The sequence below is a fragment of the Aplidium turbinatum genome, chromosome 3 (genome assembly GCF_918807975.1).
Source record: "Aplidium turbinatum chromosome 3, kaAplTurb1.1, whole genome shotgun sequence".
Lineage (NCBI taxonomy): Eukaryota > Metazoa > Chordata > Ascidiacea > Aplousobranchia > Polyclinidae > Aplidium > Aplidium turbinatum.
This window is the reverse complement of record NC_137474.1, coordinates 40,366,020-40,381,391: the sequence shown is the minus strand read 5'-3', so window position 1 is coordinate 40,381,391 and position 15,372 is coordinate 40,366,020. Positions and strand designations below refer to the sequence as shown.

Below are 15,372 nucleotides of genomic sequence, written 5' to 3'. Positions count from 1 at the left end.
CGTTAATACCTGGATCCGCCCCTGACACCAACGCTGAACCAAATGACGTCAGTTGAAACAATCTGAAACCTTGAATGGCTGTTTTATAGTTTTTAGTCTTCATTAAAATTTCAATCAATTACCATACCGTATAGGCCTATGCCTGCAAACATACAAATATTCAATTGGTTATGGTCAATGGGCACTGCATAGCCTACTGGGTTTTAAACAATTGATAAAAAGTTTAATGTTTTATCTTTTTAATTGATTTTCAAATTTTCTGCCCCCCTCCCGAATAAAACTCTTAGATCCGCGCCAGCGACAAGCTGTATCAAAACATGAAGAAAGCTCAACAAATCGGAGCTGGTTCGATTCTCCTGGTGTGCACTTGAGCAACGGTTGCACTCAGCGGTTACACAGACAACAACACTTCAAAAATCGGGAACTTCACTCTGTCAAACTCACTGAAACTGCCAGGACGAAGCTTCCAAAGAAACTTTTTAGAAAGAGAATAAAGGTTCCCATGACGAATCAACTAGGCCTACACTGGAATGTCGTAAAGTCGTAAACTAACAGATTTTGTTCTAAAATTAGCCATGATGAGGAAATTTTTACAGAGTTATCGGTCTTCGAACAAGTTGTAGTAAAAATAGACAAAGAGTCCTTAACTTTTATTTTAAATGCAGCTGAAGGTTGCAAATTGCAGCTGAAGTTTGCAAATCGTCCAATCGACAGCATATTTTTCGATCTATCATTGCATGATCGTGGATCCGCCTACCAAGGCAACCAATCAAAAAGGAGGCGTAGATTTTTAGATTTCTTTGCCAAATATTGCTTTTGTGTAAAACTTCAGTGGAAGGCTGTTTTTTTTCTCACACCACCAATGTCAGTGGTTTTCCTGGTTGGGCAAAAACAAATTTTTTAAAAGTTCACTTTGTCTGCAGTTTTTCTTTGTAAAATTTTGTTTTGTCGTATCCAGTGGTTTAAGATTTGGATGAAGTAGACAGGAAGGCAAAAAATCCAATCTTTGTGTCAACCTTTAGACATGCCATTAAGTGTCTTGCCAAAGACACAGCCGCATAGCCTACTCATAAACGGGGTCGAACCGGTGCCCTTTCGAGTGCCGTTGCCTAGGCTTGCTGTGTAGCCTATAGCCTACTAATTAACAAAAACTGTAAAAATCTTGATTTTTGCATGAATGTATGGGCGTGGTTGTGCATCCTTTGATGTTTATTGGTAATATATTTGTTAAAATAAGGGCAAGAGAAAAGTTTGTTAATCTTTTACCTACTAAAAACTCAGTCTTTGGTTTGGGACGATGCTCAAAAAGTTGGTTTGTTCGGTTGTTCCCAAGATTCATGGCGCAAATAAGGTCTATTTTGGCAGGATAAATCAGGAATGACACGATTATAAAACTCTTTCAACTCAGCCTACCATTTGCTTTATCTTCGTGACCATACAGCTGGAAGTGTAATTTCAAAAATTAGGCTAGTCTTTTTTTAACCCACTTGCCGAATAGCGCAGATGGTCATTTTATCTGTTGAGAACCTTTTTCAGGTGTATAGGCTACGTCATTGTCCATATCGTTTCTTTGAAACCAACCAGCAAAAAGGATTTAAATGCTTTCCACCAAGTGTCCACGTTTTGGCTGGAAGCTACCCCTCGATTTTTTTGAAAAGGGCTGGTAACGGCCGATATGAGTTAGCCTTTTAAAAGCATGACATATTGCCTGCCCTACAATGAGATACCATACGAAGAGATTTAACAGCCTGTTGTACTGGCAGCTGATTAGCCAAAAACCCGTGTGGTTTGTCGGATTTCCCTGTTCCTGAATATCGCCCTCTATTTCACATATGGCAGAAAAGTATCAGACGTTTTACAGAACAAGTACTGTATCCAGTGGCGTACGCAGGATTTTCTCAAGGGGGAGTTTTGACGACCGGCGGGCGAAGCCCGACGGCGTTTTCGCTTAAGACGACACCCAGCGGCGGGGGGTCTGGGGGGCCACCCCCAGAAAATTTTGAAAAATTACTTTGAATTTGGCGCATTCTGAGAGCATTTTCAACAAAAATGTGGGTATGAATATTCCTGTAAAATGGTGCTGTCAGGTGGCATAGCAAAAGGATAAGATCATGTTTTCTTCGGCATTTTTCGAAAATAAAGCTAAGTCTCTATGTTTTCTTGTTGTTAATTCCTGGCTGAGATGTTTGGTATTGGCAAAACTCGCTCTTTTAATGCAATTTTGTTTAAAATTAGGCAAGTTTTTTTTAGACTGAAACCATCATTCCCAAGCATAAAGAGACTGAAAGCATCATTCTCAATATCGTGACGTCACACGCGTGCCAAGGTGGGGTTGTAACCCCCAAGGCCCAACCCCCCCCCCCTGGCTATGCTACTGGCCATTGATATCCCAGACGTCTTCATGATATCCCAGTATGGTTTTAGTTTAGACTTTATCCATTTCTCTCTCACTAATCACTATAATAGGCTTACAGAACACTATGCTACATTGGCATACCTGGGGTGGGGTAGGTGGATAGGGCCATGTATTTCGTATTGGCTTAGTCTATAAAACAACATTGTTACAGTAATTGCTTTGACAAAGCAATGCAAAACATATTAAATGCCTTAATCTACGTTGTTAACTAATAAAACATTTTTAAGGGGGGGGGGGGGGGGCATGGCCCAATGGCCCCCCCCCCCTGCGTACGCCACTGACTGTATCTTTATAGGCTACAAAAAAGATAAATCGGGAAAAAAAATTCAAGATGTTCCAGCAACCCTGGTCGACTCCAAAGTGTAATAAATTAAATCTTGATTGAAAGCTCTACTGTTTTGTGATGTTCTACAGTTGAGCTACTGCTTGTTTCGTTATTGGGTTATCACGTTAATAGTCTACCGCAGCCTACCATTCTCACAACAGACAAAATAAGATTTTTCCCTTCCCTTCTTTATCCTGGATACCACAAATAATTTGAGTATTCGAGACAAATTCTATTCAATGCAAACAAAATTCTTCACTGGTAGGCTAGGCTATCAAACCTAAAATTCGTCTTAAAAACTGCTACATAGGCTAAATTCAATCGCGTTCTTTAATATGATTTCTTTTCTGTAAAACTTTCGAGCTCCACAGAAGCTGTTTTGTTTTCAACAAGCGCTTGGTCATTGAGATGGCCTTCAGCGATGAACTGTGCTTTCTTCTGACATGACAAGCAGTAAATTTCAACGTATCTAGCTACACAAACGTCACAGTTGGCTGACGTAACATTTCATGACTTGGGCAAGTAATCAACAACTTTGTGACGTCGACAAATTACAATGTTGGAGTGACCAAGCAAGTTCTGTTGAAAGCGGATGTGACATTTAATGATTGGATGTAAAAATCAAATGTCAATTGGAGGGAATCTTTAGATAGTGAAAAAAAAATTTTTAAGCTAAATTATGTCAGTTTGGCATGGATTCATGCAGCAAAAGTTGGAATTTTTTATTATTTTAAACAAGTAACAACGTTGCCAGACGTTGAAATAGTAAAAATATGGCAATTTTGCGGACTGAAAAACTATTAACGCAAAGTAGGTGACTGAAGTTGTTGTCAGCAAATTGTGTCAAAAGGTGCCTCTAAAGTCTAAATGGAGATCTGTCCTTGAACTGCATTGCTCAAGCGCACACCTCGAGAATTGAACCCGCGTTGCATGATCTTGGCGTTATTTATCCGCTGGGTCAACAATAAATTTATTTAATTAGTTGGCTGACTTACAAAAATACACTTGGAGGTTTGTACTTTGTTTATTAATTGCCTAAGGCAGACAACATGCATAAGCAGCACAACATCAGTTCAAAATAATGTCTGATAACAGCAAAACAAGCGGTCATAAAGTATGCGTGGTCCAAACTCTGCAAACATGCAAGGTACTGGTACAGAGTGGATCATTATTTTACGGAAAATCATTGCTTTTACGTTGGTTCAACGTTTACGGATGTGGATCAATTGATTTCCAACATGTATGGATTGCTAATGCTGCGGTTCCAAATACATCGCACAAGTACACACCAGAGATAGAAATCAGACAGTTTTACATTGAGTCAACGTCTGCGGACGTTTAATCGATGAAAAAGAATCAGATTTACTGGATGGAAGGCTCTTGTGAATGCGACCCAGACTACCCAGACAAAATCTGTCATTTTTACATTGATTTAATGTCCGCACACGTTGAATCAATGTAAAAGAATTTTGCTGTCTTGAGAGTTGTAATGATGGAACAAAAATCAATCGAAGAAAAGTTCGTCATTATCAGCCATAACAAAAGTTGTACCACTATAAATACATCACAAAAAATCAAGCGGGGGGGGGGGGGGCTGTATTTTAGAAAAACCGGTAGCAGAAAAATTGCAAATTGATCGAAAATCAATGTACTGTATTATGAAAATCTTACTTCGATTTTCAGCTACGTAAGATCGACAGGAGTTCCATGATAAACTATCACAACAACAACAACAGCACAATCAACTACAGCACCAAGCAATCGATTTCACTTGGTGGCTTCGGCTCAAGCAGTTATTTTTCCAAGGTTAACATAAACAGTGTGTGTCAACCACCGTACCTCACGCTTCCCTGCTTCAGCTCCTTTCAATATCTGGGAGTTGGGTTTTGTTTCGCAGCCGTCATGCTTGAAAGAAAACGTGATCCATACGTCATCATTTGGAGAGAGACCTTTGTCAGGCGTGCAGTGGATGTAGAAGCCAAGTTTGTTTGCAGAACGAAATGCGACCACACTGAAAAGTTTAGAAACTGGAATTGAGATACTTTTTTTCGATACATCGCAACAAACGGTTTTAAAATGTTGTCAAGCACTTCAAAACCAATGAAACGCTGGAACTTTTCTGTATTTAGTGTTTTGGTGTCGATACAAAAATCTTTTATGAAATTACTCCATCAAGTCAAAACTTAGTTTGAACCACTTGGTTGGGCGGAGGATTACGTTCCTTTAAATTAAAAAAATAGTAATTGGTTTTTATAAAATTTTGTATAAGATTACTGCAGTTCAAAAATAAATCTGTCAAGTAAGTTGCTGAAATCAAACACCTTAGCAATATTAAAACAATTTGAAACCGACGTTGTTCTACTTTTACGTTATGTCTGCCAATTCTGGGTTTGGGCAATTTTAGCTCCATGGCTCACAAACGAAAACAAAAATTGAATTATCAAATGAAAAATGACAGACATTTGCAACGTCGGGAATTACTTTTAACTTTTATGCTGTTTATCTAATCCAGGAGTTTCTCGCGTTAACTTCTTGATTAATAGTGCCTTTGCTGCTACTTGCTGAACGTCTGCGCGACGTTCGAAAGGACGTGGGTTCGACACCGCTCCAGAGCACGCGGCTGTGCCTGTGTCTCGGTAAAGACACTTAATGGCAAGCCAAAATAAGGGGAGCAGCTGACTCGAAGACTATATGTCACTTCGCTGCTTCCTGTCGCCTGTTGTAACGCATCTGTGATTGCAGTGTACTGTATGATATCGCAATGGGCGCAAATAAAAACACGATTATTTTTATTATTTTGTTCAGTAAAAATTTCCCAAACCTTTTGTATCATGGTGCAGTTGCATACTTGCATTTACAAATTTTTAGTCACGATCACGTGGAAGTTAAATAAATAATTATCACTCATCTACTCAACTTACCTTGGATCATCTGTCCCAACTTCATCTGCACTTCCCATCACCGATCCAAACTCTGCAGTCTCGTCATAGTTTGCAACTACAATACCGGTTTGAGGCAGTTCTACCTGCATGTGACGTCATTTGTAGCAGACTAAACTTTCGAGAAAAGATTTCGATTTATTGTTGAAATCGCAGGGACATTTGACGCTTAGGATGAGGATTACAGCAAATGGATTGCAATTTGCAAGTTATAGAAAAAGGGTGGCCGAACATTTAACACAATATTTTTCATTGGTCCGATAATCACGCCTATCATGTCAAAAGAGTTTTAACCGCCGCAAAGGAATAATGCTGAACTAATGCCTAATTCTAAGAGGAGATTCTAACAATTTTAAAAGACAAAGCAGGCTACTTATCTTTTTTGTAAAAATTACAGAGACTGTTATTGATATTACTTGACTTAAAGTGAAAAAATTACTAAAAAGTGGGGGGGAGGGCAATTTTCCCCCTATTTCCCCTTAAAAGAAGCCCGGTTATACAGTAGAGAATGTTTTATACTGGTTGTACTTAGCAATTAACTTCAAGCATATAAACTGCACACCTACTTATGGGTCTCTCTACATGTGCAAACACTACTGGGCAGCTGATGTGCAAACACTACTGGGCAGCTGAGTGGTTTCTTTTTTAGGATCACTGCAGCCAGTTTAAAATATCGCTTGAGTTGCTTGAACAGCAGACTTCATTATGACGTAGTCGTTACCTGAGCGTTGCTACGTTTCTTTTTGTTCTTTTCCCCATGAGGAAGCAGGTTGATGTGAATGACGCGTTCCGTTCTGTTTATGAACGACAAAATGACGCGTGTGTGACGCCCGGGCTCGAACGGAACAGCCTTATGGATACGAACTTCTGGTATGTGCTCTCTGGATGAAGCAAAGTGAGATGAATTTAGGTGGGAAAGGTAGCAGATGTACCCAGGAAGTACATAGTTGTGTTCTAATAGAGAGTAGTAACATCGTAGATATACGTGCATCGTAAATATAATGCATGAACAATGTACATGCATCGTAGATATACGGTACTTTACAAAGCAGACAATGCCAGCGCAGCTTTGTAGAGGCGCAGCCAAGTACATTATTCAACCTTGTTCTACATTAATTCAACGTCTTCCAATTTGTCGGACGAGTCAGCACGCTTCAGAAGTGCTTTCTAAAAAAATGAAGGCATTGGCATTACACCGGAACTAAGGCTATGATCATTCAAAGTACTGTAGGACAGGGGTTCTTAAACTTTTTGGGCTGCGCCCCCCTTGCCGTCACTTCTAAAACTTGTGCCACCCTCTTCTCGTTTAAGATATGAATATTCACGCCCCCCCAAGTTTAACAACCACTGCTGTAGAAAATAAAAAACTACGAGCCCAGCCCCCTTACATCAGAAAATCGCTGAGGAAAATTATAGATCTAAAAAGTAAAAAAGAAAAGTTTTAACAACATCAACAAAGGTTCAACTTACACGGCCATTAAATTAATCTTGAATTTGATAGATGAGGAATTGTATTCGGGCTTGATGATGTTATGGTCACAGCTCTTGAAAGAAACAAAAAGACAGGGTCAAGTTAAATTTTTTCTAAGGGTCTTAAAATGTACTGTTGTATCTTAAAATCAGGGCCAAAGTTAAAATTAACCTCACCCTCTAGCATCTTGCAGTTCAATGTCCTTACCGTGCATCGGAGAGACCTCTTGATGAACATTGTAGACCTGCGAGGCCAGAATGATGCCACTGTGTCTGTCTGGTAGCCAGGTTGGTCGAGGCGTTGGCCAATTGACGAAACTAGAAATGTGATTATGTTAAAAATTTCGTTTCATGCACCCGCGACGCATGGGCCAAACAAGCACTCTTCTTCCTTTGAGTTTGGTGCTGAGGAATAGACTACAGATCATGTTATCAACGATACGATTGTACAATCCTTCGACCACCGAATGGAGCAGGAGGTCTGCATGCTTGAATGATGAAAGCAAAAGAATGGCACCCTGGTGGCAACACCGGGCATCGGTACGGCAGTAAAAAATAAACCCTCGGCCACGGAAGCTTTAACGAGGACGAAAAAAGTACTAAGTTCAACATGTGATACACCAGCACATCGATGGTAGCAATTTTTTAGCATTTTTACATTGATTCAACGTTTGCAATAGAAAAAGGATAGATTTAGCCTGATGTTCAGTTCAGTTCATTTATTTGTCACAAACACAAACATGAAAAGAATACAAAGTATACAATAATAATCGGTTGTGTGTCATATGACGAGGAGACTGCGAAAAGACCAAACGGTCATCTAGTCAGCAGCCACCTCAAGCTTGGTGATGTAGGCCTAAATAACATATATACAGTAAATACACAAACACACATACAAAAAAAGAAAATCAAGCATTTGGTGATACAGATACACATGTTTTCATTATGCAAAAGAGAGAAAAAAAAGCAAACAAACTAAGCAGGTTTACCGTGCTACTGAATGAATTAATTGTGAGTGGAGTTTAAGAGATATCAATCGACAATTTTAATCAGTAAAAAAGATAAAAAGCAACATATATATACCAAAGAGATGAGCAAATAGAATAGAATAATGTAATTATATAGACAAAACAGTTATTATTCAACAGTGGCGTTTAAATCAAGAAGGTAGTGTTTAAAGTTTCTTTTAAAAGAAGTTGGAGAAAGACCTTTGAGATCACCTTGGACCTCATGCCACACTTTAGGACCCCTTATTAACATCTGCCTTTTACCTAATTCAGTACGCACCCTTGAAACAAAATAGTTACTGCTGGATGATTGGCGCGTATTGTGTGAGTGGCATTCAGATAGTCTGTGGAAGATATTACATTCCGTTTGATGGAGTATAAACGTAGATGTCTTCAGCGAGTATCGCTACAAATTCTTGACTGGCGCATTCAGGAGTGTTTAATCTGATCACTTACTTTTAGTGAATTCAACTGGTTTAGTGTAGACGTCCTCTGGCAATCTCTCGACCTCGTCCAAGCTCAGGGTTTGCGATGGCTCAATCGTCACTTCCTTTATCGTGTCCTTCAGTCGGAGCCCGGACAAACTCGAGGCCAATGACGGAGATATCTTCTTACTTCGAGACGAGCGAGGTCCGCCGTATTTTTGTTGCAACTAAAAGTATGAGCTTCTTTAGTTCAAGAAAAGAAAAGATCAAAAGTGAGAAAAACTAACTGTAAAATGTGATCAGGTACTATGACACTTCCTCAAATGGGCGATCTACCTAACACAGAAAGCAATCATTAAACACTAACACAGATTGCTTTCTGTGTTAGGTAGATCGCCCATTGTTTGTTTATCTTTATCCTGCATTGCGGGAAAGCGGACTTGAGCGCTATGCATCGGTGTACGCCTTCCGACATACACCTGACCCACGCTGCAGCCGACGGCAATGTCTGTTTTCCGGTTGTCTACTTTACTTATGACTTAAATTTGGTACTACCCATTACTCGAAATCGATCACTAGGTAGAGGCAATTATCGTTAAGTTTCTTGCCCAGAGAAACAACAGCAAGTGCGGGTGGCTGGAGTCGAACATGCAGGCTCTCGACTGCGAGCCCAACGCGCTAACCACTCGGCCACGGCTGCCGACAAGCCGACTGCCGACAAGCCCATTTGAGGAAGTGTCATAGTACCTGATCACCTTTTACAGTTAGTTTTTCTCACTTCTTTAGTTCAATTCAGTTCAGTTCTTTTGTTGCAGAAAAAAATTTCACACACATTAATGGCAAATAGTTCGCACAAAGATGGCAGAAAAAGACCAAAAGGTTACCAAATTCAGCTGCCCCCAAACACTAACACCAATATTTAAGTACTACAATTAATTTAAATTACTAAATATAAATTAATTTAATTGCTCAAAATTGCGCAGTTGAAATGTTTCTAAAATGGTTCAGACGAGACAACAATAAGGTGTGAAAAAAAATTACTCTTCTAGTGTTGCGGAATGACTGACGAAATGTATGACATCACACATCAATCAGCTAATTGTATATCAACAATCATGGTACAAAATGTCAGCAAGGGTACCTGCATAGCAAGAGTGAAGTAGCCTCGCTTTTTTGTTGATTTTTTCTGATCTATCTCAGCCATCTCTTTCAAGGACATGCACTTGTAATACTCCAACAAGTTCTGGATCTTTATACAAAATAGGAGGTTTGACAAAGACTTTTTAAAGTGTCCAACAACAGAATGTGAAATTTAAGTCAGATTTGAAAAAAAAAAGATTTGGCGGCTAGCATGTCTGGAAATGTAGTATTTTAGTGCTATTTGTAGTATTTTTTGTATTATACAATATAAAGACAACCTTGTCCTTCTATTCAGAAATTAAAATAGTCTCAATACAGTAGTACAAACACTCGGCTTTGCAAACAAAGAAATGACTAGATCACGCAACGACGATCGAGCTCTCGGTATGTGTGTCTCATCTAGTGAAGTCAATATCACAACAATAAAGCAAGAACACATCAACTTGAACACATGAACTTACCCGCGACTGGTTTGGGTTCTCCATCTCTGTCCACCCTCCGCTTACTAAATAACAAAAGCATGAAAAAATTTAAGTCTTTTCGTTTCTTGTACTTCATTTAATACCAACTTTGCCGAAAAATCTTAAACACAGATAGGGATGTACCCGCGAATGGCATGTGAATCCGGTAAGAGTATTTCGTTCGTTGCTTTTTACAAATAGCTACTTTGTTCGTCTTATTCAGGCTTTCACCCGGTAGTTGAAGATTTAGATTAAGTGGACAGGAAAGCAAGGAAGCCAATTTTCGTGTCCACCTTCAAGCTTGTCTTTAAGTGTCCTGCCAGAGACACAGCCGCATGCTCTTGGGCGGTGTCGAACCGGCGCCCTTTCGATTGCCGTTCCAGCGCTCTCACCACTCGGCTATGCAGCCGACAATAGCTACTAGAAGCTACATTGCTTCATAGAAAGTATGAAGGATCTCTTATTATATATTCGTAAGCAGACACATTACTCGTAAAAGTAAATGACACTATAAGGTGAAGTCCAACTGATAAGGATATTTTTTGCATGTTAGAGCATCTCAGACAGTAAAATCCGTCGTTTTTACATTGATCTAACGTCTGCAGACGTTCAACGAATTTCGCTAACATAACGGATTTTGCTGTCTAGAAAATTGGTTAAAAACAACGCAATTAGGCTGAAGCTAAACGAAATCGACAAAGCAACCAACCGTTAGTGTACAACAGACGTGCACCGCACAGAAATATTTACCGGTTTCTCTATCAGGCATTCCGATACTTCTGGACGACCACTTGCAGAAAGTGCAGACTTGGTGATAAAACTTCTTGTTGACCATCTTCGATGGATCGTCGGTAGAGGGCACACTTGAGTTAGTAGCTCTCGTTGAGAGCGCGTGGGTACAAAAAGGACATTGCCACGAGTTGGCGGATCTGAAGTAAACGTTGCCTAATTACCCAGACGGCAAAATCCGTCAATTTTACATTGATTCAACGTTTGCAGACGTCTGGGTAGGGATCTGCCATTACTGTGTCAATATGGATACATGGAGTAATAAAATGCACACTAATGTCTCAACCTTTGATTTATGAAATCTTAGCAGATCCAGTGATAAGTATGTAAAGGAACGATTGAACATATGAAGTATATGAAATCAACCGTTCACAATATAAATGATGTTGTTAAAAAATGTAAAAGAGCAAAATCTGGGCCCATGACTTTCAAAGCTCAGACATGTAGGCACAATGGCACATGGGCGTTCTAGATTCTATTCCGATTAAATGGCATTTTGCTCAGTGCTTGCGACAGCATGGGTGTATTTTATTAATGCACACGCCACTGGACCTAATATTTGATAAGCAACTTGAATACTAAGCATCAACTGAACTCTCTCTCCAGTCTAATTCTATAGACATTAGACACTGTGGTAATCGAGTACATAACACGAACAATCACGCAGAAACTTTATAATGAACCGGGAATGAATCACTCAACCTTTTGAAAATTAATCGACATTTTGCAGAAGCTTCAGCGCGATCTGGACTACGAATAATTGGATACGAGCCGCCAGCAAGACGTTCAAACCAAGACTTGTAGAATCACTCATTGAGCAAGGTGGCGGTTTCAGTTAAACTACATGGGGTTCTCTAATAAAATACTCTTTACTCTGAGTAGAGTCTAAATCGCCCGGCGAGGGTCCCTATCATGCATGTGCCTACGAGTATGCGCCTAAAAGTAAAAGCTGTGCTCTGAAAATCTTTGACACAGCATTGCATGTCATGGTGACACATCTAGTCAAACGGCACATACTTGTTCTTCTTCACTGCTGCATCTCCGGAGGGTAAACCATCCAATGTTTGCGGACAGAAGTGAGAATCAATCTAAAGAGAATTTAAGGAAAAAGATTATGTGCAAAGTAATTTAGAATGCTTACTTAAAGGAAAAAAACTACTTGTCTAGATTCCACCTTGCTGACTCAATATAACGGCTGAGCAGTTAAGAGCGCTACATCGACACCCAAGAGGAGATAGGTTGAAAACCCACTCAGAGCAAGGGGTTTGAGAAAATACTCGGTAATTTGTTAGATAGTGGTAACAAAGATCGGATTTCTACATTATCAAAATCTTTAACCGTAGGCGTAAAAACTTTGTGAGCTTAAACAATCACGGGTTGGTAGAGAACAAAAGCTTTCTTGATTTTCGAACCAAAGTTTAAACTGTCAGGGCACAATGCAGCATAGCGCTACAAGAGGTAGAAGTTACAAGTTAAAAATTACTAACAACTGTATTAAAAAATTTTAACCAGTGGAAAAAGATTGCTTTTTGGTGACATATCTACACTTCTGAAGTTAAAGTTTGAGGCCTTTTCAGAGTACGTCCAGCAACACCTAAGCAAGGGTACACCATTTAGCAAGATCTTCATTTGACATTGAAAGATATCAAATTTAAAATACAACTCAAGTTGGTCGTAAAAAACTAGTAAGATAACCAATAAGAATCAGTACGGACATAAATAACCAGCAAGATACTTATTAAAAAAGTGTACCTCAAACTGTAAGTCGTCCGCGCACCGAAGCGCCATGCAATATATGCAGAAGTAGAGTCTTGACAAAGGTTCGGATTCATCGCTGTTTTCGTCGATTAAATATTGCACGCGGTCCACTTGCAATAAACTGGACATCACAAAGTATTCGAGAAAAGCTTTACATTAATTATTATTAATAAAAAATGACCTAAACACTGAAGGCATGGAGTCATGAAAAGAAGTAGTTGGGAAGCATGTAGCTTTTAGAAAGTCAAGTTTTTGCATAGAGACATGCAACTCCAATGCGTTTAGTGTCTAGGTTCAAAGAAAACAGATGACACGACAATATTATAAGCAAATGCTCAAAACTGCCACCATTTAAGATCAGAACAAAACATGCAAAAAAATTGAGTTTATGTATGAGAAAACGTTTTTGAACTGAATATCGCTTTAGAAAGAATAAAAAACCGTACTGGTTAAAAGTTGTGCTAAACCATTGATTGATGAAATTCTTGCGTGTGGTAATAATTGAAATCCAGGCTTTATATTCACATTGAAAATCAGCCAAAGCGATCTCAAAAATTTCCAGATGTGGTAATTGCAATGTCTACTCAACGATATTTTTCGATCACAATATGAAAGAAATCAAAAGGAACAATCTTGCTAAACATCAAGATATGATTGAAGACATGACTACAACATATTGAAAACTTTCCATCAACGGTTGCACCAACTAACTTTTAACATGAGCATTAGAGCACGAAACATAATGGTACCACTCATACATTGTGATCCTTCCTTCAAATATTCTACGGTGTAATTTGTTTCACTGTGACCAGAGTTGTAGTCAGAATTTTATCAGAAGAAAACTGTTGAGTAGGGTGTTTTTAGCGTAATACGCAAAATTCTAACCATTGTTAGTATTAATGTACAGGGTGGTGTTCATTTCCTTTCAGTAGAAAAATCCTTTTGGCAAATTTTTGTTGAAATCCGTCGACATTTACTACTTGCGCAAGGAAGCTAAAGTTTAGGTTGTTTAGCCTATAATCTAGCAGCGGAACATAAGCAATTACCGGTACTTGTAGGCTACGTCACTTCACAGAACAAATAAAGCATTGTTACGTCACAATTGCAACACCTCGTAAAACTACAAAAATTACACTGTCAAGTCTGTTGTGTTGTTGCATTTATTTCAGTTTACTAACAGTTTGCGGTTGTACAATGGCTATAAGGTCTAAAAATAAAATTTGGCTGGTTGGTAGCAGTTCAGGTCATTTCAGCGCTGTAAAATTACCATCGAGGGGAGAAGTGCTTCAAGTTTAGTTTGATTTTCATTGTAAAAAGGTTTTGATTGGAAAAGTAGTGTCAAGAACACAGTATCTTTGCTTTTGCCTATTTGGAGTCGAGCACGAATTCCAACACGCCATCAAAACCATGTGATTCATCATCATCATTTCATCATCATCATCATTTTGTTCCTTCCTCGTATGGAGGGTTGGATACAATGCGCCATTGTTCTCGACCATGAGCTGTGCGTACTGCACATTCATAAGTTAATTTTGTCCATTTTGTGATGTTTGTTGTCCAAATCATTCTTGGTCTGCCTTTACTTCTTTTACCATTTATCTTCCCTTCTATTAATGATCTTTGTAATGAATTTTGCCTTATTGTGTGTCCGAAATACTTCAATTTTCTTCTTTTGACTGTTTGTAAGAGCATTTTGCTTGAATTGAATTTGGAGAGTACTTCATCGTTAGTGATCTTTTGTTTCCATGAAATTTTTAACATTTGCCTGTATGTCCAGAGCTCGAAGGCATCGATCCGTTTCTCCATTTTTTGTGACATTGTCCAATGTCCAAGTTTCGGAATTGTATAATAGGGTCGACCAAATATAGCATTTTAATATCCTGAGACGAGTTGATAAATTTAAACGTTGATTGGTTAAAATATTTTTCATTTTTCCAAATGTAGTTCTTGCAATTTCTATCCGTCTAAGAATTTCATGGTCACACCTCCCATCTTCAGTTATTAAATGACCAAGATATGAAAAAGATTTTACTTTTTGTATAATTTCGTTGTCAATTATAATTTGGAGTACTGAAGTGTCTGGTGATTTTGAGATTATCATTGATTTGGTCTTTTTAGAGTTAATTTTCATATTAAATTCTTTACCAATTGAGTTAACATTGTCCAATATTTCTTGAAGATCTTCTTGTGATTCAGCCAACAGAACAGTAGCGTAAATTTGTTATATTCAAGCCACCAACTTTTACTCCTCTCATATCATCAATGGATCGAAAAATCATTTCTATATATAAATTAAAAAGACATGGAGAAAGTACACATCCTTGGCGTACTCCACGCTTGATATCAATTCCTTTAGACAAATCTTTTTCCATGCGAACAAATGCTTTTTGATTCCAGTACAAATTGATAATAAAACGTAAGTCTTTGCCATTCATACCAATATTGGACAAACAATGAATCAGTTTCTCATGGTTAACTCTATCAAATGCTTTCTCATAATCAATAAAACATGCATATACATCTTTATTTACTGCATTGTAACTCTCACAAATTGTTCTGAAGTTAAGTATACCCTCTCGTGTTCCTTTACCAGTTATGAATCCACTTTGAGTCATGCTAACCTCATTCTCAATAGATTTTCG

General features: G+C 38.6%; 1 protein-coding gene across 1 annotated transcript; it reads right to left on the bottom strand.

Annotated features, from left to right (window-relative positions):
• Positions 1-3,754: 3,754 nt before the first annotated feature.
• LOC145766224 (dynactin subunit 4-like) lies at positions 3,755-15,340 on the bottom strand. The gene is made up of 11 exons (XM_082577894.1): positions 12,725-15,340; positions 11,990-12,060; positions 10,934-11,112; positions 10,184-10,227; positions 9,724-9,831; positions 8,614-8,809; positions 7,359-7,468; positions 7,151-7,224; positions 6,402-6,561; positions 5,663-5,766; positions 3,755-4,752 (listed from the first exon to the last, which is right to left on the bottom strand). The coding sequence occupies exons 1-11, from the start codon at positions 12,857-12,859 to the stop codon at positions 4,527-4,529; spliced, it is 1,407 nt and encodes a 468-aa protein (XP_082434020.1). The 5' UTR covers positions 12,860-15,340; the 3' UTR covers positions 3,755-4,526.
• Between the last annotated feature and the right edge of the window lie 32 nt (positions 15,341-15,372).

Coding starts and splice junctions, on each gene's coding strand:
- LOC145766224 (XM_082577894.1), bottom strand. CDS start 12,859: ATGTCCAGTTTATTGCAAGTGGACCGCGTGCAATATTTAATCGACGAA. Junction 12,061..12,724: donor CGGACGACTTACAGTTTGAG/GTACACTTTTTT, acceptor AATTCTCTTTAG/ATTGATTCTCACTTCTGTCC. Junction 5,767..6,401: donor AGAAACGTAGCAACGCTCAG/GTAACGACTACG, acceptor CGTCACATGCAG/GTAGAACTGCCTCAAACCGG.